The sequence below is a fragment of the Leopardus geoffroyi genome, chromosome C1 (genome assembly GCF_018350155.1).
Source record: "Leopardus geoffroyi isolate Oge1 chromosome C1, O.geoffroyi_Oge1_pat1.0, whole genome shotgun sequence".
NCBI classification, from domain to species: Eukaryota; Metazoa; Chordata; class Mammalia; order Carnivora; family Felidae; genus Leopardus; species Leopardus geoffroyi.
This window is the reverse complement of record NC_059328.1, coordinates 193731883-193758027: the sequence shown is the minus strand read 5'-3', so window position 1 is coordinate 193758027 and position 26145 is coordinate 193731883. Positions and strand designations below refer to the sequence as shown.

Genomic DNA, 26145 nt, shown 5'->3' with positions numbered 1-26145 from the left:
ATTGGCCTAGGTGTGGTTTTAGGATAGACTGGGGGTATCCTACCTAGGGGTAGGTCAATATTCTCCTTAATTTCTAGCTAAGTTCCTTGAAAAAGTAAGCTTTTCATGGCCTCTTCTAAAATAAGAGCTATTTGAGAGGTTTTCTAAAATTCATTGTACTGCCTAAAAGCAAAGGCATACTTAAGTAAAATGAGTATATTCATCCCTAGATAAGGAAATCTAGTAACTGAGTAATACCAATTTATTTCTTACAGTATTGTTTTCATCCAATCATTCATTCATTCAACAAACATGGGCCATATAAAGTTCCAGAAAAAGGTGTGGGGGCAAACTAAAAGTTAATTTTAGCAGTAGAAAATGTGACTGTATGCAAGTTTTATTTTGTTTTTTAATTGAATATAGTTGACGTATAATGTTATATTCATTTCAGGTATACAGCATATTGCTTATGCAAGTCTTTATACCTTGAAATACATTAACGCAGTAATTAAATCGCATTAATAAGAAAGAGCATAAGACTCCTTTGCATGTTTCAGATGCAAAATGGAGCAGGCCTGCAAAGCAGTGAGCCCCAAGATCAGGGGTGACAAGGCAGTGTTCTGGGTACAGTTTTGTATTATGCTTTGTTGAAGACTTCTGGGTGTGAAAGATCCTTTATTCCCTTAAAGACTGCTTTACAAGCCTTCCTTGACTACCCTACCCCTGCCCTATTCTAATCCCCCAGGTAGAATTGAGCATTCTTCCTCCATAACCCCCACCCCCTCCACTCTCCTGGACTCCTGTCATGGGCCTATGATGTGTGTCTGACTTTTTCAAAGGCAGGACCTCAGCCTTCTCAGAGTGACCAGAGCACCATTTGCACTGGAATCACAAGAGTAATGAGGGGGGACAAGGCTGGACACTTCCCTAGACCTGTTGAAGTCAGGATCTCTGAGATCAGGTCTGGAGATTTTAACAAACTTTCCAGTTGATTTGCATACATACAAAGTTTGAGAAACCACTGGCATAACCCATTATGTTCTTAGTGAATGAATCAAGCCATACGATAGTTTTCTCTAGGCTATGTAAGCACATTTCTTTTAACTGTTTTTTCTATGTACGTCCAACACTTTAACCACTGAGGTGTCAATCTGCTGATAATCTCCAGGTTTGCATGTCTTCCTTACATTCTGGAAACTACCGTGGTGTTCTAATAGGGTTCTACCTAGTGGTGAATAAGAATGAAGAAAGAGATTAGTTCAAGTCCTTACTCATATTCTGGCTTCCTTTTTAATACATCCTAATGTTTTGCCTAGTTTCTATTTTATACTTCATAAGTATATTTAGTATTTGAATTATAAGGTAGCCTTTACCTCCCTCATTTCTTTGTTACCAGCAGGCTCACCTTTCACCGAGACAACTACAGTGGCCTCCCAACCAGTCTTCCTGCTTCCATTCTATCCTTTCCCAATCTTGTCTTAACCATAGTGAATGTGATCATATTAAAATGCAGATTGACCCTGGTAGACCTCTCTTTACAGTCCTTCGGTGGCTTCCCACTTCTTTTGGCTTGAAGACCAGGATCCTTATGATGACCGTGCATAATTCGACTCCCGCCCACCTCTTTACCTTCAACTCTTCTTGTCACTTCCTCCCACACACCAAGTCCCAGCCACACTGACTTTACTCTGTTCCTCAAATGTACCACTTCCTTCCCACCTGCCTCAGAGCCTTCACACTTGCAGTCGCCTCTCTCTGGAACATTACCACCATCTCCACTACCCTAAACTCTTTCTTTCTTTCTTTTTTTTTTTTTTTTACCCCCAACTCTTTCTTGAGGTCACTACTTCAGCATTACTTTCTCAAGGACACCTTCTCCAACCAACCCCTCAGACTGACTTAAGACCTATTTAGTTCCCTCCTCTGTAATGCTGGTTTAGTACCTCTTACTCTAGTACTTGTTGTAATTGAGATTATAGTGTCGTCTGTGTAATTGTTTATTTAATACTTGTCTCCTCCACATTACAGTATTACTGCAAATGCCATAATGGTGAGGGCTGTGTTGTCTCGTTCAGTGCTGTCTCCCTAGCTCTGCATCTGGTGCGCAGTACGTATGTGCACTCAATTGTTCTGATCGTCCTCTGTTTTGAGCCCTCCCTCCCCACTTCCACCATATTCTCTAGGAATCCTAGATTGGAGTCATCAGCAGATACATTTAACATGTTCTCTACTCAGTCATCTAGGTTGTTTAACCATATTAAGAAATGATGGACCTGAAACTTACCCTTTTGGAAAACCAGTTATGGTCTTGAAGGTTTCCAGGGACTTAAGAAAATCTTTCTTGACTATGTAACTTTTTAGAGCCTTTATTATTCTGATAAGAGGTATAAGTATACATTTCCAAACTTAGTTGACCTTCTCCTTGCAGGACTAGGATTCCTCAAACACGGGGTGCACACCCCTTCTCTGGACACCACACCATTAGTTTCTCTCATAGGCATATGTTCTGTTTCAGCTCCAGCTGCTGTGCTGCAGTTCAGTTCTGGCACTGACTGCCTACGGTTGGCACAAACCCCATGAGTTAAGGGCTTGATCCTTCACAAGACTGCTGCAGCTCAGATGCCAGCCATGAACTCAGGGTGTCCCCAGGCTACCTACACTCTCACTGGCTAGCTACAAATTTGGGGGTTCTCACAACCCTCTCAGATTAATAATTTGCTGGAAAAACTCACAACTTAGGACAGCGCTGTCCTCATAATTACAGTTTTATTAGAAAGGATACAAATCAGGAACAGCCAAATGAAGACACTCAGAAGGCAAGGTCTGGGAATGTTCCAAATGCAGAGCCTCTGTGTTCTCTGTCCTTAGAATCGGGGCATGTCACCTTCCCAGCACACCAGTATATTCTTCAACCAGGAGGTTCCACAGTTTCAGTGTCCAGAGTTTTTATTGGGGTTTCATTACATAGGCATGCTTGATTGCATCATTGACCTTGTGATTGAACTCAATCTCCGGCCCGTATTCTTTCCCCAGAGGTCAGGCTGGCTCAAAAGACCAAACCCTCTAATCATGTGGTTGGTCCTGGTGACCACCTTCCATCTGAAGCTGTTTGGTGGCCCACCATGAGTCACCTCATTAGCATAAAGTCAGTTGTGATCCAAGGGGCTCAGGAATCATAAAGACACTTGTATTACTCAGGAAATTCCAAGTGTTTTAGAAGCTCCCTGCTTGGAATGAGGGAGAAAAGAGGAGACAATTGTCTACCATACAACAGTGCGGACAGCAAAAATGGAATCTGGTGAAAGGAGGATAAATGATATACGTGGCTGCCCCTCAGAGGATGAGGAGGCCTCAGTCTTCTCACCTTGTTCTCTAATTTCCAGTCTGCTGCTAGTGTGTTTCTTCCGGCACTGACTGCACTCACCTGGGGAGGGGAGATTTCTAGTGGTGTCTTCTGGGTCTTCCTGGGACCAAGAGGTTTCAGAAGCAGCCAGGAAACTGGCCGGCTCTGGTCTGCCCAGCCTGGTTAGAGCCCTCCCAGGGCCTCAGCTCGGGGTGGTGGGTTGATGTGCACATTCAGTGATTTTGCGATCCCGCTCTCTGACCCAGATACCATTCTCAAGTCTTGGCTTAACATTGAGAGGGTTTCTTTTTTAATGGCTATCATAAAAGTGACCAGCAAAATTAACTTCATTTATTGACTTTAGCTAATTTAGTGCATGCTATATACGACTTCTAGAAGGGAACTAGGATTCCAAAACCAAAGACGTGCAGGCTTGTGTCAGTTTCCAAAAGATTGAAAACACATTCGTTTATTTCCCCCCAGCTTTGTTGAGATAAAATTGACAAATAACATTGTGTAAGTTTATGGTCTACATTGTGATGATTTGATATACATATATATTGTGAAATAGTTTCCACATTAAGGTTGGTAAAGACATCCATTACTTCACACAGTTAACATTTTTTGTTGTTGTGAGAACATTTAAGATCTACTCTTATCAATTGTCAAGTGTACAAGTACAGTATTCTTAACTATAGCCACCATGTTGTACATTAGATCCCCAGAATTTATTCATCCCCCCAGCTTTATTAAGATATAATTGGCATATAACATTATGTAAATTTTTTTAAATGTATTTATTTTTAATTTACATCCAAGTTAGCTAGCATATAGTGCAACAATGATTTCAGGAGTAGATTCCTTAATGCCCCTTAGCCATTTAGCCCATTCCCCGCCCCACAACCCCTCCAGCAACCCTTTGTTTGTTCTCTGTATTTAAAAGTCTCATGTTTTGTCCCTCTCCCTGTTTTTATATTATTTTTTCTTCTGTTTTTTATCTTAAATTCCTCATATGATATTTGTTTTTCTCTTACTGACTAATTTCGCTTAGCATAATACCCTCTAGTTCCATCCACGTAGTTGCGAGTGGCAAGATTTTATTCTTTTTGATTGTCGAGTGATACTCCATTGTGTATATATACCACATCTTCTTTATCCCATTCATCTGTTGATGGACATTTGGGCTCTTTCCATACTTTGGCTATTGTTGATAGTGCTGCTATAAACATTGGGGTGCGTGTGCCCCTTCAAAACAGCACACCTGTATCCCTTGGATAAATACCTAGTAGTGAAATTGCTGGGGTGTAGGGTAGTTCTATTTTTAATTTTTTGAGGAACCTCCATACTGTTTTCTAGAGTGGCTGCACCAGTTTGCATTCCCTTCAACAGTGCAAAAGAGATCCTCTCCGCATCCTCGTCAACATCTGTTGTTGCCTGAGTTGTTACTGTTAGCCATTCTGACAGGTGTGAGGTGGTATCTCATTGTGGTTTTGATTTGTATTTCCCTGATGATGAGTGATGTGGAGCATCTTTTCATGTGTTGGTTGGCCATCTGGATGTCTTCTTTGGAGAAGTTTCCATTCATGTCTTTTGCCCATTTCTTCACTGGATTATTTGCTTTTTGGGTGTTGAGTTTGATAAGTTCTTTATAGATTTTGGATACTAACCCTTTATCTGATATGTCATGTGCAAATATCTTCTCCCATTCCATCAGTTCCTTTTTAGTTTTGCTGATTGTTTCCTTCACTGCACATGAGCTTTTTATTTTGATGAGGTCCCAATAGTTCATTTTTATTAACATTATGTAAATTTAAGTTGTACAGTGTGGTGATTTGATATACATATGTATTACAAAATGATTACCACAGTAAGGCTAGTTAACATATCCATCACCTCACAAAGTTACCTTTTGTGTATGTGTGTGTGTGGTGAGAATTTTTTTGAATGTTTATTCATTTTTGAGAGGGAGAAGGAATGAACATGTGCACAAGCAGGGGAGGAGGAGAGAGTCGGGCACTGAGGACCTGAAGCGGCCTCTGCGCTAACAGCAGAGAACTCATTGAGGCACACTCATTGAGGATTGAGGGGCTCAAACTCAGGAACCCTAAGATCAAGACCTGAGCTGAAGTTGGATGCTTAACTGACTGAGCCACCCAGGCGGCTGCATCGTGAGAAGTTTTAAGATCTACTCTCTTAGAAACTTTCAGGTATACAATAAAATACTTAACTGTAGTCACCATGCTGAAAATCACATTCTGACCTAGTACATATCAATATACCAAGGGTTATATCTTGTTCATTTTTTCAGCAAAGTAAACCATGTGGGGCTGAACCGAAAGCCTTACTGAAAATCATTTCCCCTTCAAATCATCAAGCCTGTACCTCTGACACAGAGGATAGACTTAGTTTGAAAGTATTGGTTTCTTTCTCTGTCTTCATCAACAAAGATATTCTTCTTAGCCCCTAGGCTTTTAGAGACCAGACAAAATAATAGATACCTGTGATTTGGTGGCTGGGAAGCATCTAGACTTGGTGGGATAAGTAACATATTAGGAGCAGAAGAGCTGGATTTTCTGTTTGAAGCCCTGCCACTGATTTATCTATCATCCAGCCTCGGGTCAGCCCTTTTAATCTGGCCGGTCAGCATCGGTCAGCATCTTCGACACTCTAACCTGAGGGCAGATTAAACTGCCTTGACTGTGTACAATCCAAATGTTACAAAATATCAGCCGAACCAAAAGTGCCAAATTTTAATTCAGTAATATTGTACATCACTGCATTTTCCCCCCCAGAAAATATGGAAGAGGTGCTTGCATGAACAGAAGTCTTACTGTGGCCTAATAATGGATGGGAAACCTTTAGGAAAATGATGTTTCTCATCCATCATTAAGATGAAGAATTTTAGGGGCACCTGGGTGGCTCAGTCAGTTAAGCCTCCGACTTCGAGTCAGGTCATGATCTCATAGTTTGTGGGTTCCAGCCCCATGTCTGGCTCTGTGCTGACAGAGCCTGGAGCTTCTTCGGACTCTGTGTCTCCCCTTCTGTCTGCCCCTCCCCTGCTTGTGCTCTCTCAAAAAAATAAATAAGTGTTAAAAAAAATTTTTTTTAAGATGAAGAATTTTAACTGATGAAAGGTGGCTGGTGCCTGGCAACCCTCTGAGCCCAGCTTTCCTGGATGATCCTCGTCTCAGTGACCTTCACCCACGGCCCCGTGTGCTTGGGTTGCCTGATCACCTTCCTTTTTCCTTCCCACTCCCCTTAGAAGATGTTGTGTGTCTGAGCCAGCATCCTAATAGGGGCCTTAAACTGGACTTATTCACAGTTGGAGTCCCAGAGGCCATGCCCTCTTGCCATAGCAGACAGGAAGACCGCACCCTGCCGGCCAGGCTGAGCCTGGCAGAGTTCTTCTTCTAAATTCACCAGACACCTCGTCTCTCCATCTGTGATGAGGGCTGGACAAGCAATGGGGAGACAAGCTGGGAATATCTCTCTAGGAAATCCCTTTCAAATGGCAACATGAGGACCAGGGAACAGGAGTTTCTCACTCATACATGTCTCTTTGTGTCTTGCCTGGTAGCTCTGAGTATCCTGATACAAGCAGCCTGCCTTCAAATACTAAAGATAGAGTTAAAAGTTTAGCTTTGGAGGGGATCACAAACCTGTACTTTTAGAGAGACAGAAAAGCCTGGAAAGAAGGCCAAAAATGGCGTAGGGAAAAGAGTCAAAGAAGAAAGTACACTGAGGCAGTTCCCCAAGTCTTCTAGAACATAAAGAATTTGGTTTGGGGTGACAATGAAGAAATTCAAGCATGGGTTTAAGGGAAGCTGATGAAAGTGATCTCTCTTTCACTTTGAGGCTGTTCCCAGTACTACTTGGATCCACTCTCATGACTTTAATTTTATCAAATTGTTGTCATTACTAAAATAGCTCAAGTAAAAATTACTCTAAGAGATGCTGTCAAGGTTTTCTCGGAGGCTTTAGCAAAGAAGAGGAAAGGTGGTGTTGTAAAGATACTGTAAAGTTCAAAGAGATGAGACTCTCGAGAAATAGAAGGAAAGAGGAACAGGCATTCCAACTGGGGAGTGAGGTGAAAGAGGGGTCCGAGGGGCCCATGGTGGGACAGTGTTTGTGACAGAAGCAACGGCTTAGGCCGATGTGCACAGAAACTTCTATATACAAGCTGGAAGGAGACCTAAGTCCCAGAAAAAGACTAAAGGAAGACAGGTTGCTTTTCAGGGAAATAAAAAAGATAATCTGAACTTCCAAGCCAGTAAGAGGCTATTGACCTTTCAAAGCCATCGAAATAGAGGCGTAACTACTGTGCCGTCCAAAACCAAGGCCTACCAACTATGTCTTCTTTTCCTCACTCGGCTTTTCCTCACTTCTTGATAAAGTAGTGTCTTACAAAAAGAGAGTTAGTGGTGGCTTAATATAATGTTAAAGATCAGGGAAGATCACTGCAGAAAGAACATTATTGGGGTACACAGTGGACTCTCTTAGGAAAGAGGGTTCATTCAGTACAGTGCTGGGACCAGGGTAGGGGGAGTGAGGCAGTTTCTTTGGGCATACGACTTAAGAGGATGCCCTTCCTTCAAAAAAAAAAAAGTCAGTAATGGACATAAATAATATTTTAATGTAATGTTATTTAAAAATCAAAATTAATGCCAAAATATCCATGATGAATAAAGTATAAAATTTTAGAGATAGGATTAGTATGACTGAATTTTCCTTTTGCCCCTTGGACTCTTACATGGCTCGGCACTGGTTCAGAGGAACATTGCAGTAAGACAGTTTATGTAATAAGATACCTTCCCCCAAATCTTTCATTGTGTAAGTTCTGGAGAGCCCAGCTCAGCATTTGGCTTGTTACAGGGGTGGTGAGGATGACCTCCCTTCCCTGTCTGGCATTGCAGGGGTGCAATGTGGGGGTCCTGGTACTCCCATGCTTAAGAGAGATCTGGTAGCGGGAGGTAGACTGTGACAGAGGAACATTATTCCCACCTCTGGCTGCTTTCATGTCTAAAATAATCACTTTAGCTCAGCCCTTTCCATCTCTGCAGTTTTTCAAGTAAGAATTATTGGTAGCAAGTATTTCACCAGAAGGATTGCTTCATGAAGAAAAGAGCCCCAAGCTTGGAGCCAATGTTACTGGCAGGTAGTTTAGTAGATGGTGGTACAGTGTGGACGAGGCCTCTCTTTGATGGTACCTCTCTACCCTAAACTAACCTAGCAGCATGAATCAGTTTTTTGTTTTTCGTTTTTTTTTTGGTTTTGTTTTGTTTTGTTTTGTTTTGTAGCTAAGAAAGTAGAGCTGGTAAGAGGGCTCTTTTCTTTCCCACAATAGTGTATCCATCACTTGCAGAGAAAAGTGATTAAGAAGGGTCAGTACTTGGATCTCTTATTTTGCCCTCTTATCTTAGTACTATCAGGGTTTCTTAATAGTGGCACTACTGACATTTTGGGCCAGATAACTCTTTGTTGTGGGGGCTGTCCTGTGCATCAAGAGATGTTTAACAACATTCCTGGCCTCTGTCCACTAGAGGACATTAGGTACCCCACTCACTCTTTTATGACAACCAGAAATGTCTCCAGATACCATAAATGCCTCCTTTTGGAACAAAACTCTCCCCAGGTTGAGAACCGCTGTACCGTCAAGAAATAAATCCTGTCAACTATATCATCTCTTCCACACTCAGCTTTTACTCACTTCTTTATATACTTCTTTATAAAGTGATAAATGTCTTCTACTGAAATGCATGTTGGTTATTTCATGGCACCTAATGGTTTATAATGAGATCTTAGCATCTTAGTGGGTAGATCTAAGTAAAAATATTAGGTCATAGAAATAGAACTCTCAACCATCATTCAGTATCAAATACATCAGATGCTCTCAGTTACAAGTAACAGAAAATCAAAATTAAACTGATTGGTACAGTAAAGGGGAATTTTTCTTAGTCAACTAAACTTTAGGAATCAGTAGATTGGGTAGCTCAAATTTTTTGAACTGTCTTTTGGACTTAATGCCCCAAACAAACAGCCTTCTCTTCCTGAAACAACCTGTCCCTTCTGACTGATAGGTATTGTGGGCATACAGCGTCATGGGCATCTTTGACAATCCCAATCCTTTCTACATTAGTCAGTTACCAAATGTTTGTAGTTTATCTCCATAGTATCTCCTCTTTCCCCTTCCTGCTCCCAAGATCACTGCCTGCTTAAGCCCAGATGGTACAATAACTTATCTACTGGTTCTTTCCCCTTCTGTTTTTTTTTTTTTTTCCTTGTCAATTAATCTTTCCAAAGTTCAGGTTGCTGTTCAGCTTCAAACAACTCTAGCTGTTCCTGTATCTTACTGATCAGTAAGGATTCTTCCCTCTAAGTATTTAGGATTCTTATGTTACTGGCTTCAGTTTATGGTTCTAAGCTCTTTTTTCACCCCTCTAGTTACAGTAAGCCTCAGACATCTAGAATAATCAACATTTTCCAGACGTGCCCCTGTTTTTCTGACTTGAGCTTTCCTCTTCCAAAATCTCTTTTCTTTTTCAAGGATCAGCTCACATGCTCCATGCCTACACAGCCTTCCCCAGTCTCCACAATTAGAGTGATTGCTTCCTCCTTTGCTTACCTCTTACTGTCTTCTGCTTTCCACCTTCCAGATTTGTAATCTTGTCCCCCTCACCCTTCATATTCAGGGTGATGCTAATGCTGTGAGGTCGTAGGCTAATTCATTGACAAAGTAAATTATGCTCTTTTGTATAGTAGATTTATATTTTCTGTGCTTGTCATATTGCCATACACAAAGGCCATTTTAAAAAATACTTTCCTCAAGGAAATAGCTACATGGGAATACACACACACACACACACACACACACACACACACATAATGCTATTAAGCTCTGCCTTCTTTACTAACTATACAACCATGGACAGAATTATTTTATCACTCTCTGCCTTAGTTTCTTCATCTGTAAAATGGGGATAATACCTACATTATAGAATTGATAAGGATTAAATAAATATGTGTATGTGTGTGTGTGTGTGTGTGTGTGTGTATAAATTGTTTATAACAGTGCCTAGCATATAGTAAGCACTATGTCAGTATTTGTTTATCTGTTTACCTATTTATTATTTCCATTTAAAATTGCATACAATTTTTTTGAAAGTCTTTGGGTAAAGAGCAGACAGGCACAGAAGTTAATGAGAAAATCTACTCATAGACTAGTAAGAAGAAAACAAGTATGAAAAAATACTAAATTTAGACTGACTTAAATATACTAGATATTGAAATAATAACACTTCATTATTCACCTTCTCTGGTCTTACTGTATTACTGGTGCTGAAGCACCTTATCATAAGCATCTTCCAAATCGTGTCTTTGGAAGTGAAAATCTGTGTCACGGATATTTTTAAGTCAATGTAGCTATTTAGTAGACAGAAAAGCAGTCAGAATCTCTAGAACAATGCACATATTTACTTACTTGCTTTGGCAAAAATTAAGATTTATTGCCTTTCAAGATAAATTTTGACTAAATATTGACTTTAGGCTCTCAATCATTGTTTACCTGAAAGACCAATGAATCCTGACACTTCTAAACTCAAGTTGGAATCTACTTGATATTTATTAATTTATTTCATATGATTTATAGTCTTAATAACAACATTCCAAGAAGATTATACAAACATTATACCATTTATCTACTGTAGACAGCTTTTATATTTTCTTTTCTTTTCTGTAAAAACTTTATTGTTTCCATTTGGTCCATAGCCGGGGAGAGGACACCAGGGTGTTAAAAAACTGCTTAGTGGGGCGCCTGGGTGGCGCAGTCGGTTGAGCGTCCGACTTCAGCCAGGTCACGATCTCGCGGTCCGTGAGTTCGAGCCCCGCGTCGGGCTCTGGGCTGATGGCTCAGAGCCTGGAGCCTGTTTCCGATTCTGTGTCTCCCTCTCTCTCTGCCCCTCCCCCGTTCATGCTCTGTCTCTCTCTGTCCCAAAAATAAATAAACGTTGAAAAAAAAAAAAAATTAAAAAAAAAAAAAAAAAAAAAAACTGCTTAGTGGCTATAGGGGGCAAATGCCCTGACACCTGGGGGATACAGAGGGAACCTTACAAGTCCACTGGGTTCCAGAAGCTCTTAGTCCTGCTGGAGGGTGAGCCTTTACAAGAGCTGCTAGTCCAGCCCAGCCTGTAGAAGTTAGTCAGGTGGTCGCCATCTTCCTGATGAGCTTCACCTCCTCGTTTAGGAAGCTGCTCTCCAGGAAATCACAGAGATAGAGGTCTGTGCAGGCAGAATCCAGGTCATGCTGATCCCAAAGGGCCTGGTTCAGTTCTTCTCCAGGGCCATGGCGGCTTCCATGCATGCACGGCTTTCCCCCACTCATCTTGGGAGGACATCTGCATGTCCTGGAAGAAAGTGCAGCCTCTGCCCTGGTTTTGTATTTTCAAGAGACACTGGGCACCCTTATGCTTCCCCTGCACCACCTGGCAGAAGAAGTGGCCCATGCCCTCCAGAGCCATATCCTTGCAGTGAAAATAGAAGCCCGGAGAAAGGTAGGTGTAGAAAGCCTGCAGATGTAGGTTGACTGGGCAGTTCACGGCAGCCTCCATTTTGGTGGGATAATTCTGATGAAGCTAGGAGCTCAAGGTTGGTGGGCAGTGAGAGGCTAACCACAGAAACAGCGTTGGGTGGTCCCAGAGGCAGAGGACGGCTGAGAAAAGATGGTCCTGGAGGTTGTGACTAGGAAGGAGGTTGGGGAGTGGTTGGAGGTTGGAAGAAGGGGTAGTCCCCAGATCTGTTTCATACAAACACTGTTGAGGCAAGAGACAGATGCATGGGATTCCCTGGGGCACTATCTATATTTTCAGTCAGCAGTAATAACCTGGCATTTGATTTTTCGCTTCATTTCTTACTTAAATATAATACCTTTAGCACCATTAATACGACACACAAATGAACTTATTTAAATATTCAGTACAAAAAACCCCATCAACCTCATCTTAGGGCTTGTCGTGTATAGTACTTTTCACTTTTAAACCAATTATTGTTCAGACTGGGCTTTTAAAAGATGTTTTTTTTTTGGTTGCCTTGGTCCTGCAAGTTTATGCAAGTAACACAGGATTATACTTCATCACTGGCCTCTGTCTTGGACAGTTGATATCTGTGAATATCAGTCTCCTCTGTTTCTGTCTCTGGATATAAAGTGTACTCAATGCTTACGGTGTCCAGGCGCAGTGCTAATACTTTACAGGCATAACATTGGCCATCTTGTTGTTTAAGAGGAAAATTCTTTAGTTAGGTATATACATTTTGTACCAGAGGAGTTACTTCTGTTATATTCTTAAGGACATAGCTCTCCTAGCAACAGCTACAATCCACTCCACAAGTGCCAGCTTAAGTTATCCTAAATGTGCCTTGGTCACAATAGGAACAGTTTCCTTGCAAGTGTTACTTAATGCTTCCTCAATGTGGCAGTTCTTTGACTGTACAGACCAACTTTTTGAGTCCAAGTTTTGGCCAACAACGAGTGACAACTTCTCTTGTATGATCTCTCAATGCTACAAAAGCCAAACATAAAATGAAGCCAACCAGAACAAATTCTTTCCTGATGAACAGAAATAAATTTCAGTATAGCTTTGGAAACAGTCAGTACATTTCAGGATCGTATTTGAGGACGTGTATTCCCTCCCAACCATGAAGTTTGCATTCCCTGGGAAGAGAACTTACTATCAAAGGACTTTAAGATTTCATGGAGAAAATAATTTTGAAGTATTGCTATCTCAAGCGAGCCCATGAATGAAACAAAGGGACTACCAGCAGCATGCCATATTATTTCCATTAGCAACTATAGGTGGTACACAGTTGATTTTTCTTGACTTCTTTTGTTCTTTTAGTTTTATTAGACATGCTTGTGGATACTGTTTTCCTTATGACAAACAAAATGCATACTCAGAGGCATTTGCTTTCATGTGCCTGAATCTCCATCCAAATATGTCACATTTTAATTGATTTTTATGACACAGTAGATGTCTCCTACCTTGTGGGTCACCACTTTGTCTCAAAGTCACGGAGCAACTCGGATGCTTGAGGTGGAAGACGTTTGGGATCACTTATTTCTGAGCAGGTGTTTCTCATTGTTCCTACCCCTTTCCATCGCCGTGACCTAGAATTCTGTAGCCTCATTCTACCTGTGTTCACTTGGGAACCCACATGTGGTCGGTTTCATTCACATCCCAGCTCCAGTCTCTCCTACGATGGAGGACGGAAGTCTGGGACCCAGGTTTGCTTGGCTTCTACCTCCTCAGATGGATCCCAAGCTACGCTGCAAAACCTGCTTCCACCTTGTGTCCAGAAATCCTTTGTTAACACGCTGTGCCCAGCTTTGTGCTAATTCCAGCCTCATTAAACAGAACTTGTGATTGTATACCCAGTGCGACACCTTCTTTTAAGAAGTACATGTTCAACAATTACATGACCAGTCAATGGTTATAGACTATAAAGTAGGAGAGCTAAGTTCTGTATGACCTTTTTCCCCTCTGATTCTTAGAAAATAGCAAGTCCTTGAAACTCCTCATTTCTGTTTTCCTTCATTTTGGGAAATCTGGTCTCTAGAGCTTATGATAAAAGTCCAGGCCTTTGAGTCACATTTTGCAAAGTGCTTACCACAGGTCATTTGCCCGTGCCGGGGCACTGGACAGAAGAGGGGAGGGAGGGCAAGGGCAGTCCTTTCGCCCTTCCCGTGGCCACCTCTCTCCCCTCTGCACGCATACAGTAGAAGAGGTGACGAAGCGTGCCAGTTTTACTTTTCTCCTTTAACAGAGAAAGTGAAAATGTATCCTCTCTTATCTCTTTTCCTCCCTTTTTAGTGAAGACACATCCTCTTCTTCCTTCCCCCCCCCCCCCCCCGGTTTTTCTCTTAGAGCCTTTCTACCTTCCAAATAGAAAACACCAAATTTGCTTTACCAAATTAGGTAAAGGGAGTAGCGTGGCTGACTTAGAAAGCATTGTGTGAGTTCTTTCCTTGGTGAGAGAGATTCACCTGCATCTAGCCACAGCTTGTGTCACTTTTATTCCCATGAATTTTCCAGCTGCCGGTCAGGGGAAAGAGGGCTGAGTTGGTAGTCATGAAGTAGCAAGAAGGTGGTTGGCTTCTCCTCGAGATCTCGGCTTCAGTAACACCGCATTGCAGCCAATTGAACTAACTAGGTGCACTTGTGAGAAGAAAGATTGCATCGTTGTGGAGCCTTATGCCAAAATTTCTGCTTCAACCCCCAGCAACCAAATCTTTTGGGCGTCTTTAGTGAAAGGCCATTTGGAAAATGGACTGTACATGCAGCAAATAGGATTTCAGTTAAATGGTAACATTGGTTTCCAAAAGAGTACCACAGGGGAAGCTAAGCTCTTCAGAGCATGTGTTCATTAAAGATTTGAAGTGGGGTGGGAAGCAATAAAAAAAAAAAAAAAAAAAAAGGCCAGTGAGTTCTCTTGTGAGATAGTTTTTTGTTCCTATGAATTGAACACACTCTGAAAAGTTTCAAAAAAGAGACTGGGAAGAATGTATTTGCTTTGATCCAATATGTGGAGGGTTCCCTACTACAAATGCCCCTTAATTTAGAAGCATTATTGAAAAGTCTGTTTGAAAGTACATAAAAATATAATATGTAAATAAGCTCTAATTAGTTATTTCAATTAATTATTTTTTGTCTCTGCTTTGCAGCTCTGTTTTTCTCCCCATAATGTCGCTTGTCAGAGTCTAGCTTTGGCACCCTTGAAAAAGTGTGTTTTCCTAATAGTCGTTATTAAGAAAACACATTTTTTGCCCTGTTGAAAACATCACAATGGTAAAGTAAAATCCAGATTGTGTATCTTTGGGGTGAATTGTTTCAGACATTTGTAGTCCATGGTTTGCTAGTATGACTTTAAAGAAGGAAATTTTACAGTTAATTGAAAGAATAGATGTTTTCTTTTTCAGTAAGTGGCAAGTGTTTTTTAGAAAATGAATCTGTATTATGCCACTAGCCTCTACCCTTCTTTCCTGATCATCCTGTGTTCTTTCAATAACAAATACTACATTGGATTTGGAGACTAAAGGTTTTAATTCTAAACCAAATAAGATGCTTCTCAGTGGGGACAATGAGTGCTCTGGAAAAATACTGGTAAAATGAACTCAGGTTGTTTCCACATAGCAAATTTTTTAGAAATTGACTACGAACCTGAAATGTTGATTTTGGAGGCCTAAAATGTAAACTACATGACGAATTATGAGCTTTTCACTTAAGAGTCTGCACACCCTCTGCCCTTGAATAGAGTTGGAATTTTAGAGCATGGAGCCACCTAGAAATCGGGGAGCAATCCTCAGCTTTTACTCACCAGGGTCTATGATGGTAGTTGGCTGGTTGGGGAGAAATGCAGGGCCCTAATCTGGGCCCTAATCCAGATCTACAGAATTGAAGTGTAGGGGTGGGGGAGGGGTCTACATTTTTCACAAACATCTCCAGAAAATTCTGATGGTCACTGAATCTGGCAACCCTTGATTTAGGCTGACCCCTTTATTTTGCAGTGAGGAAAGCAGGCCTAGAGAGTTCGATGGGTCGAGTTCACGGTGTGTATTAGACAGGAACAGGCTCACTAACTCTAGACCTGTGCTTGTGTATACACCACGTATCCAAAACGTACAGGTATCCTGTACGTATCCTAAGCGTACAGGTAGGTTTAAACCTACTTCTAAGTCATTAGGGGACCTTTCAGCACGGAGAGTAGGAGAGCCTGGTTCCAAATGAGGTATGAAGGTAAAGACACACAATAACTAGGAGTTTATATGCTCTTTTTCTAACCTAAAACCCGAGTGAGCCCTAGCCATGTTCTCTCAGCCCTTTCTGTCTTTGATGAGACTAGTGCACAGTGGGGAGAATGCTTAGCTCGTTTAGTTAACTCATATATTTGAACCTCCAGCATGTTAAACTTTGGACCTGTGTGCCTGATTGATATACACATTTTTATTTATTTATTATTTTTTTTTTAATTTTTTTTTTCAACGTTTATTCATTTTTGGGACAGAGAGAGACAGAGCATGAACGGGGGAGGGGCAGAGAGAGAGGGAGATGCAGAATCGGAAACAGGCTCCAGGCTCTGAGCCATCAGCCCAGAGCCTGATGCGGGGCTCGAACCCACGGACCGCGAGATCGTGACCTGGCTGAAGTCGGACGCCTAACCGACTGCGCCACCCAGGCGCCCCGATATACACATTTTTAGACCGCATTTTAATATTGCTTATGTATATTGCATCTAAGAAATCATAAAGTCATTAAAAAATATAGACTGATAAACCCAGTAGTACCCACTAAAGCATATATAAATATCCAGCAAATGCTTACTGATGTTAATTATATCTAATGTCCAAACAACCAAAAAGCTAAAGTGACCCAAATTTATTTTTGCTGTGTTCTGTGGGGAGAGTCAAAACTGTAATGATGACCCTGAATTCCTGCAAGACCATAATCACTTTCTAAATCATTAGGAAAGACTGCATTTTATTCAGTGTCATTTCAGAGTTAAGTCAATTTGACCATAAACTAATTTTTGGAACAGCAATATCCCAGTGTCTAGAATGTGTTAGGTTCCACTGACTCCTGTTCCATGGTCCATATAGGAACACATGAGTAATGTGTAATTCTTAGAATGGGCAACATATTTTTTATGGGGTTCTTAACAAAAGTACACTGCTTTAAGAGTCAGGTGAGCAGGTTAGGGAGGATCAATTCTAGGACAGCTATGGGCAATTAAAATCTCTTCATATGTGGGTGTATGTGTGTCAAATAATATTCAGTTTATCATCCTTTCTACATAAACATTTACCAATAGTCTGCTCCATGTAAAGCTCTGTGTTAAGTACTGAGGATAAGAAACATATTTGAGGAGTTGGAAAAGCACATAAAAAGGCACAGTAGTTTCAGGAAGCATGTGCTCAATGCCAGATGAGCAATAATGTGGTCAGTGAGTGCAGCAAACAGCATTCCAGTGTTCATAGCCTAGGAATTGTGACGGCGCCTCCGTCCAGCAGAAGCAGCGTGTGTGTTTGGTTCTTCTTTATCTTTCGCACATATCTCATTGCTCAGCCAATCTGAAAAACGGGAGCTTGTTATGATTTTGCTGCTACTCAATAGGAAAGAAATAACCATTCCAGGAAGGAACGGTATGAAGCTTTGGAAGCATAATACAGATACATTTACTTACCATCTTTCAATAAGGACTGTGCTTAAAAACACCACTTCTCTTCCTGGAGAACGCACTGTGAAACTGCTTGATTACTGATGCCGTTTGATTTGTGATGAAAATGAAAGTCCTGTGAGTTTTTGTGATATTTTCACTCAGAGTACATGCGAATCACTTTCTTCTTAGGTTAGCAGTTTGTTAAATGTTTGGAGCTCTTTTAATGGAAATGAGGTGTAACGGTAGTAGTATAACATGGTGACGATGACGATGGTGATGATGACGAAGAGTAATCCATTTTATACTCTTATCATGAAATAGGCTTAATGTAAGATTTCTGTGATCAGTACGGTTCTTGATCCAGCCATGAAGTGGGCGGCTACATGGAAGGATTTCTGAAATGAAGCAGGAGATGAGAAATGTCAGGATCACGTTGCTGTTAGTATAATCATGATCACCTGTTCTGGGCTGCCAGGATTCTGTCCTTTGGCTTGTGATAGGATTTCTATCCTCACCAATAGAAGGTGGTTCCTCCGACCTGAAGAAAAAGAATGGCTCCTTTGTGACAGAGCTGAGGTTATTACCAGTTCTTCTTAGAGGACCAGGACAGCGCTCAGAGAATCGTGGATTTCCGCGGACACGAAAAGGGCCTTAGCGGTGACTTGCAGAGAGCCACTGGTTGAGTCACGGGCAGGATTTGGCAAATTGGAAATCAGAGAAGAGGGTGTTGTGTGAGAAGAAATAATATATGCCAATGTACGAAGGGCGGAGTGAGCACACTGTTTATTTGGGGAATAGTGAGGAGAATTCTCTGATTCCCACTGGAGAGTAGGAGTCAGTAGTTGGAAAGGTGAAATAGGGGCCAATTGAAGGACCAGTTTCTTTTGTAAGGCCACATATTCGTTTTTTGAGTCATTTTTAAATTAGACAAGCTCAGAGTCCAATCCAAACTCCACCTCTTACTGGCTAGGTAACCTCAGACAAATTCTTAACTTGGCTAAAACCATCTCAAAATGTTGTACATGTTAAATAAGATCCTTTAAAAAAATTTTTTAATGTTTATTTTTGACAGAGACAGAGCATGAGCGGGGGAGGGGCAGAGAGAGAGGGAGACAGAATCCGAAACAGGCTCCAGGCTCTGAGCAGTCAGCACAGAGCCCAACGCGGGGCTCAGACTCACAGACTGCGAGATCATGACCTGAGCCAAAGTTGGATGCTCAACCGACTGAGCCACTCGGGCGCCCCTAAATAAGATCCTTTTATGAGAAGCCCTGAGCAACATGCCTGGTGGTGGAAATGGTTTATGAGGAGGAAGTGAGGTGCTGATAGGGGGGTTGTAGAGACACTGATCTCCGACAGCTGTGTGCAGAAAACACAGAAGAGACTAGAAACGGGACCAGTTAGGTGCAGGTTATGGCGATCCCTTGGGAGGCGAGGAGGTAGAAGCTATTGGACACATCTATACATGTATTCTCTGGATTCCCCCCCCCCCCTTTACATACTTTTATTTGAGGGTTGTATAACCTCGTTCTGTGGTGTTAAAAGTACAGCAGTAATCATGGGCTCTTTCTTCTGCCTTGAACAGGATGCCAGCGATCCATAGGCCTTTCCAACGGGAAAGCCAAGGTGTGCAACTACAGTGGGTGGTATTACTGCAGCAGCTGCCACGTGGATGACAGTTTTCTTATCCCAGCACGCATAGTCCACAACTGGGACACTTCAAAATATAAGGTAAGCGCAGAGTCTGGGTTTACTTCATGATAGCAGTGGAGGTGTTCACATGTTGTTGTGTGGAGTATAAAGGGAATGATGCAAGAATTTGAAGCAAACTTGACTAGGGAGTCTCACGAAAGCTACGAGATCTTATCCAACGCTTCTCAAAACAGCTCACATTTAAAGGTGTCTTAACTATGACTTTTATTAATTTCCTCATTTAAAAAGACATATAGCAGTTTTTTACTTCTGGGCCCTGATAATTAACTGTGGGTGCTAAAAAAGAATTCTGATAGAGAAACAGGCCTCATCATTTTTTATTAGATCTTCCCTCCAAAATCACAACACTCTTGAATATACGAGTGACTTTTGAGGGAAAGGACTTTAAATAATTCAAGATATTTCTTAGAGTAACATTCCTACTCATGTCAAGGTCAGTCTTCCAGAGATCCACCCCCCTGGAACTAGAACCTGGAGAGAAGCTATGAGGACTTCTGGGTAGGGGTTCCACATCAAGGAACGGGTGAACTGAGCCACCCTTACACCTTTACCTGGACTGCTGTTTATTTCTTTTTTTTTTATTTTTTATTTTTTTTTAAAAATTTTTAATGTTTTTATCTTATTTTTGAGACCGAGAGAGAGACAGAGCATGAGCAGGGGAGGGGCAGAGAGAGAGGGAGACACAGAATCTGAAGCAGGCTCCAGGCTCTGAGCTGTCAGCACAGAGCCTGACAAGGGGCTCGAACTCACAGACTGTGAGATCATGACCTGAGCTGAAGTCGGATGCCCAACCGACTGAGACACCCAGGTGCCCCTATTTATTATTTTTTTAAAGGGAGGAAGTGAGAATCACAGGTATATGCTAACAGCTTTGCAAAGTAGCTGATAACAGCCAAGCAGGATATCCCGGAAGTACAAATAGCAGACTTGGTAACTATAAAAATGCAAGTCAATAGAGGAGGAGAGGAAGCCTGAGCACTGGGACACTCCACCTTAAGAGTGTGGAAAAGAGTGGGGTGCCTGGTTGGCTCAGTCGGTTAGGCATCCGACTTTGGCTCAGGTCATGATCTCGTGGTTCTTGAGTTTGAGCCCCACGTTGGGCTCTGTGCTGACAGCTGGGAGCCTGGAGCCTGCTTCGGATTCTGTGTCTCTCTTTCTCTCTGCCCCTCCCCTGCTCATGCTCTGTCTCTGTCTCTATCTCTCAAAAATAAACATTAAAAAAAAAAAAAAAGTGTAGAAAGGAGAGAAGCAACCAGCAAAGGAGACTGAGGAATGCAGAACGAGGTAGAAGGACCCTAGTGTGTCCAACAAGCCACAGGAAGAATGTGTCTCCAGATCAGTTGTGACAGAGGCTGATACATAGATGATGAGATATGATAAGATGAGCACTGAGAATTGACCATGGGATTTAGGAATGTGGTGGTAATGACTGACCTTGCTGAGAGCAGTTTGAATTGAGTGGTGGGAGTGAAGGTCTGATTGGAGTGGGTTTGATATGGAACAGGAGAGAAAGTAGCGACAAGAATAGACAACTCTTTTTTTTTTTTTTTTTTTTTTTTTCAATTTTTTTTTTTCAACGTTTATTTATTTTTGGGACAGAGAGAGACAGAGCATGAACGGGGGAGGGGCAGAGAGAGAGGGAGACACAGAATCGGAAACAGGCTCCAGGCTCTGAGCCATCAGCCCAGAGCCTGACGCGGGGCTCGAACTCCCGGACCGCGAGATCGTGACCTGGCTGAAGTCGGACGCTTAACCGACTGCGCCACCCAGGCGCCCCAAGAAAAAACAACTCTTGAGAAGTTTGCTGTAAGGGGATGGAGAGAGATGGGGAGTAACTGGAGGAGATGTAAGATCCAATTGGGTTTGATTTTTGTTTTAATGGAAGAAATAACAGCATGTTTTCTATGCTGGTGTGAACTACCAAAGAGAGAATTGCTAGAAAATGTGGTTAAGTGAGAAAGATGGAATCGTGTAGACAACAGGAGGGTTGGTCTTTGCTTGGGGCAGGAAGTAAGAGAAAAGGCAGAGTCTGTGGATGCAGGTGCCAGTGGGTGGCTTAGGGAAGTCCTCTGCCATTTACATCAGTAGCTGTCATCAGATCATTTTATTTCAGCACCCATGATCCTGCAGAGGTTAAACACCCAGCCCCAGTCACTCTGGGAAGTGCCTTTACCTTCTATTTCATAGAGATATAGCAGGATTAAGGCAACAGTCCCACCAACCCTTTTATAAACTCGTCCACATCTACACCCATCCTCCTTGCCCTCCTTCCAGCCACAGAAGAAACCTCACTCCTATGGAAGGTTTACTCCTTCCTCCTCTGCTCACGATCTTAACTCCTCCATCAGTTTTGCCAAATCTAGTTGACCCTCATCAGTTTCTTGTTCTACTGGACTTGTCTGGGATATAATATTTGACCAGGAATTCTTCTGCCTTGACTTTGAAGATACACCCTTGGTTTTCCTCCTACTTTGAACTCTTTTTTTTCTCAGTCACCTTCTCTGATTCTTTGTCCTCAGCCTATACCTTTAATGTTGCAGTTCCTTAGGGTTGTGTTTTGTTTTCTTTTCCCACTTTATGCTTTATTGCAGTATCTCCTTCTCTTCCATGGTTTTGAACTCCCTGATGATTCCTACTTTTGTCTTCAGCTCCATTTAAAAAAAATTTTTAATGTTTATTTTTCGGGGGGTGGGGGAGGGCCAGAGAGGAAGGAGGGGTGGAGAGAAGGGGACAGAGGATCCAAAGTGGGCTCTGTGCTGTCAGCTGTCGATGCAGGGCTCGAACTCACAAACCACGAGATCCTGACCTGAGCCGAGATCAGATGCTTAACTGACTGAGCCCCCAGGCACCCCTCTGGCTCCATTTTTTGCTACTGAAAGGGAGATCTGTGGATTTAATTGCCAAATGACATCTTAGCTCTAGTTTCCAGCCTAGTAGTCTTCAAGATATGTGGATCGTACTGCAGTTGTTAGCTGCGTCGTACTGCAGTCCCACCCATGCATAAATGAGGCAGTAGAACTTGGTACGTCGAGGAATCTAATCCACTGAAGTAGCCTAGGCTTAGGATTCTTTCATGGTCCTGTGTCCTGCCAGAATAGAGAATTCTGGTATCTGACTGACAAGAAGATTGTTTCTGATCCTTCTGTTAGAATATTGTCACATCTGCCTTGAATGAACCTTCCAAGCAAAGAGCTTTGTACAAACATAGTCTTTATGGCTGTTTTTATACCTCCTTGCCAGTAGCTGTCTGAGACTTGCTTTCACTGTATCACCAGGGAGCGAGGTAAGTGGGGAAGGAACCCATAACTCACCTACCAGTAATTTTTGAAGTCTAAAACAAACATGAAAATTGCAAGGGGCCATTTGGCTGATATCCTTTCTATACCCCTGGGAAGCTCTGTCCCCTGGGCAAGTTAGCCTGTGTTTGAGTGCTCTCATCTGTAACATGAGGACCGTAACACTTCACAGGGTCACTGCAGGTTAAATGGGTTCATGCATGTGAAGTGTTCAGAATAGTGCTAGTACGTAGTGCGTGCCAAATAAGCGTTCATTCTTATTATGACTTCTATATTTACCTACAAAAATCACGTGAATTGGGATAATACAAGACAGGCACTCTGCAAATAACTTTGATAAGCACTTGAAGAGTGGGAGCTGTTGTCACTGCTTTTCTTATCCTCACATTTATGTTGCTCCTCTCTGTGAGCCACCTGGGCACGGGGAACCTGTATTCGCATAGTTTCTGGCACGTAGTAGGTAAGCAGAAATGTATGCTGAAGGACGGAAGGAACGAGGCCTGTCTCCTGGGCCCCTCCAAACTCGGTACACCCCAAATGGACTTCATCCCCCTCACCACACATCCCTCCGGAATGTCCATGGCCCCACCCGTCACCACTGCCAGCGCTGGGAGATGTCAGTTAGCAAAACTTTACGCTGGATTCGCACTCTTGAGATCGCGCTCTCTGCTGCACCTTCACTTCCACCTCACGAGTTCACACCTCCGGTGTCACTCCCACGAAGGAGTTTGGTGGCCTTCTGACTGGGCCTCCTGCCTGCAAGCCTTGCCCCAGCAACAGTTCGGAAGATTCTGATCCCACCGTGGGTGAATCTTGTACCCTTTCATAGTCTCGGTGTCTTCATCTTTAGAACGGAGGTGATGATGATGATAACAGCATCTACTTGACAACAGCGCTGTTTGCATAAAAGAATGATTCGCAGAAAGCACCGGGCACCGTGTCTGGCACACAAGTGCTCGATAATGCCAGTTTTTACTAGGAATGTATATGGAAGTCCAAACCTCATAGCCCGACACAAAGACCTTTTGTGATCTCTAGTCCCTGCGCTTCTAGCCCCTTCTTCATGCCCTGCCTCCCCGCCCCCGTGAGCATCCTCCGTACGGTCTCACTCCTCCTGTCCCTCAGTGCTGCCCTGCCATTGCACACTTCTGGTCTTCCTCTTGCCCTCACTCGGCGTGGCAAACCCTAAGTCTGTCCTAAACCTCATTTCCTCTCGCCCACTTCTTTCCTTCCCCTCTCCCAGACAGTTATCATTCTCTCCTCTGCATCTCATACTTGGCACTCTGAATGCAGGCTATAAATATATTTGCCATGCGTGTATTAGATAAAAATGTATTTAGAGGGAAAGGACACTGGTTGACTTTGGTTTAGATTATTTATATTAGTCTGCTTAGAGCGGGGCTTTGACAGCTAAGAGAGGTGTAGAGGGAACAAGTGAGGGAGGCAGGCCCAGCCTGGGGTCACCGAGAGCTTAGGCTAGTGGCACCTGCCAACAGACTGTGCCACTTTGGGGAGTTAAAACAGAAGAAGTGGCACCAAATGAGGAGAATTTGAAAATCAGGCACGGCTTACGAAGGTGTGAAGTGGTGGAAGAGATCCAGGTCTGTTTGCACTGAGTTCTAAAAGCCATTGAAACCATCAATTCAGCCATCTCTGACACTTTCCGTCTTTTCCCCAAAGCAGACGTTTTTGCCTTGCTGGTCATCCAGGTGACGGGGTTTGACTTTGAGAGGATGAGTAACTAATTGAAGGTGTTACGTACGCTCATTTCATCCATGTTGTACATGAGGAAAACCTCCTTTGTTAGACCTTCCTTCCCAGGTTCTCAGTGGACCAGGGAAGATTTTAAAGCAAGAACAGAGCTGGTCGAGTTTATCTGGATCATCTCCCACTGGCATTAAGTAACTATATTCCATTTAGTCCAGCCTGTCTTTGCTCAGACACTGGGACTTAACTTGATGTTTCTAATTGTGAGGATCAATTCAGACCTATCAGTTTCCAAGACCAGACATCATTCTGCTAGATCTGCCTCCTCTCCTTAATAAGAAGTACGTGACTGGCTTGAATATCCATTTAAAAGAGTGAAAAAATGGTTTTGCAGGGCAGAATGAAATCTGTCATCTTAAACGTTTCCTTGTCTGCCCTCTGGAGTAATCATACTCCTAATTATTTTTAAAGCAGGATTTCATCTATTTTCCGGTATACATCCTGCAAATTGAATTGAGCTCCAGGATTACCCAGCAGCTAAACCTTATCCTCGAGTTCTGTAGCCATTTTCTAATGAAATTCTGTTTGAAGATAACTTTCCTCCTGCTCTCTGCCCTCCCATTCAAAAATATCAAGCATGACAAAGAGGTGGTAAGGACCTCAGACTTGGCCTCGGCTCTTCCCAAATAGTTCCCTTCTGTTGTGCTTTTAAAAAATATTTTTGTGTCCTAGCCTGAATATTCACATTCCATTTAGCTAGGGGTTTTCCATGTTACATAAACTATTTCCTATCTCTACATCTTGAGAGGCATTCAAGGCAAGCTGGACTGCCCTCGCTGAGCTAGAGAGCAGCTCACTGATGGGAAAAACCACATTTTCAGAGTCATTTGGAGATTTTGTGAACAAATTGCAATTAACCTTAAGATCTCCTGATTCCTTCTCCATTAGCCCCAGTGCTCGTTTTAAGAGGACCAAGAAGTATTATGGTTGGGATTGATTTGAGTAAGACTTTCTCCATGATTTTTTACAATAAACATGGGGAAAAATGCAGGAAGGAAACCTTATACCAAAGCAATAAATGGTCATTGTACTGTGATAACAGTGTGAGTGATCTATTTTTTTTTCCCTTTCCTGATTTCATTCTCCAAGTTTTCAGTAATAGGACTGTCACTTTTATTTTTAAAACTTCAGCTGTCATTTAACTCTATACATTCTACTTCAGAAAATACACATTAGATATTTGGCTTTTTTAATGCCTCAGAATTATGGCTATAAATAGGATTGTTGGGTCCTGTGATAACATCCGTGGGCTTTAATGTGGTATAGAAGGCACTTTTCCACCAAGAAATTGCCTTGCACTGCTGTACTTTTTTTTTCACATATAATACACTTCCACAGATTTCAAGATTCACAAATACAAAGGGCATGCATACATAAATAATCTCACTCCCACCTACACCGTTCTTCCCGCTGGTATCCGAATTGCTCTTTTCTTGTGTATCTTTCCAGAGGCATTTTCTGTCCTCTTTTACACAACAGTGGCAATTTGATGATCGACATGCTGCTCTGGGACAGCTTTCCATTTAGATCATATCCCTCTTCCTGGGCTTGCTTGTTTTTGTTTTTTTTTTTTTTTTATGGCCACTCTGTATTCTATCATGAATTTTACATGTTTTTACACATGACAATCTACATGACAATGACATGATTTTGTTTTTCAAGCTTTTGCTATTACAGGTAGTGATTCAAAGAATAACCTTATATATCATTTTGCATCTAAGCTCTTGCATTCACCGGTGAGACTGAGGACACCTTCCTAGATGTAGGTTGTACATTTTTGAGTTTGGTGCATATTCTGAATTGTCCTCAATCAGGGTTGTGTCCTACACTTTTACCTGTATCTTC

General features: G+C 42.2%; 1 protein-coding gene across 9 annotated transcripts in view; it reads left to right on the top strand.

Moving 5' to 3' along the window:
- Window positions 1-26145, top strand: part of PLEKHM3 (pleckstrin homology domain containing M3) — a 199280-nt gene that overhangs the window by 57314 nt on the left and 115821 nt on the right. For all 9 annotated transcript variants that reach the window (XM_045480986.1, XM_045480977.1, XM_045480978.1 and 6 more), the window contains one exon: window positions 19110-19255. In XM_045480986.1, coding sequence (XP_045336942.1) covers window positions 19110-19255 — 146 coding nt within the window. The remainder of the gene's footprint in view (window positions 1-19109; window positions 19256-26145) is intronic.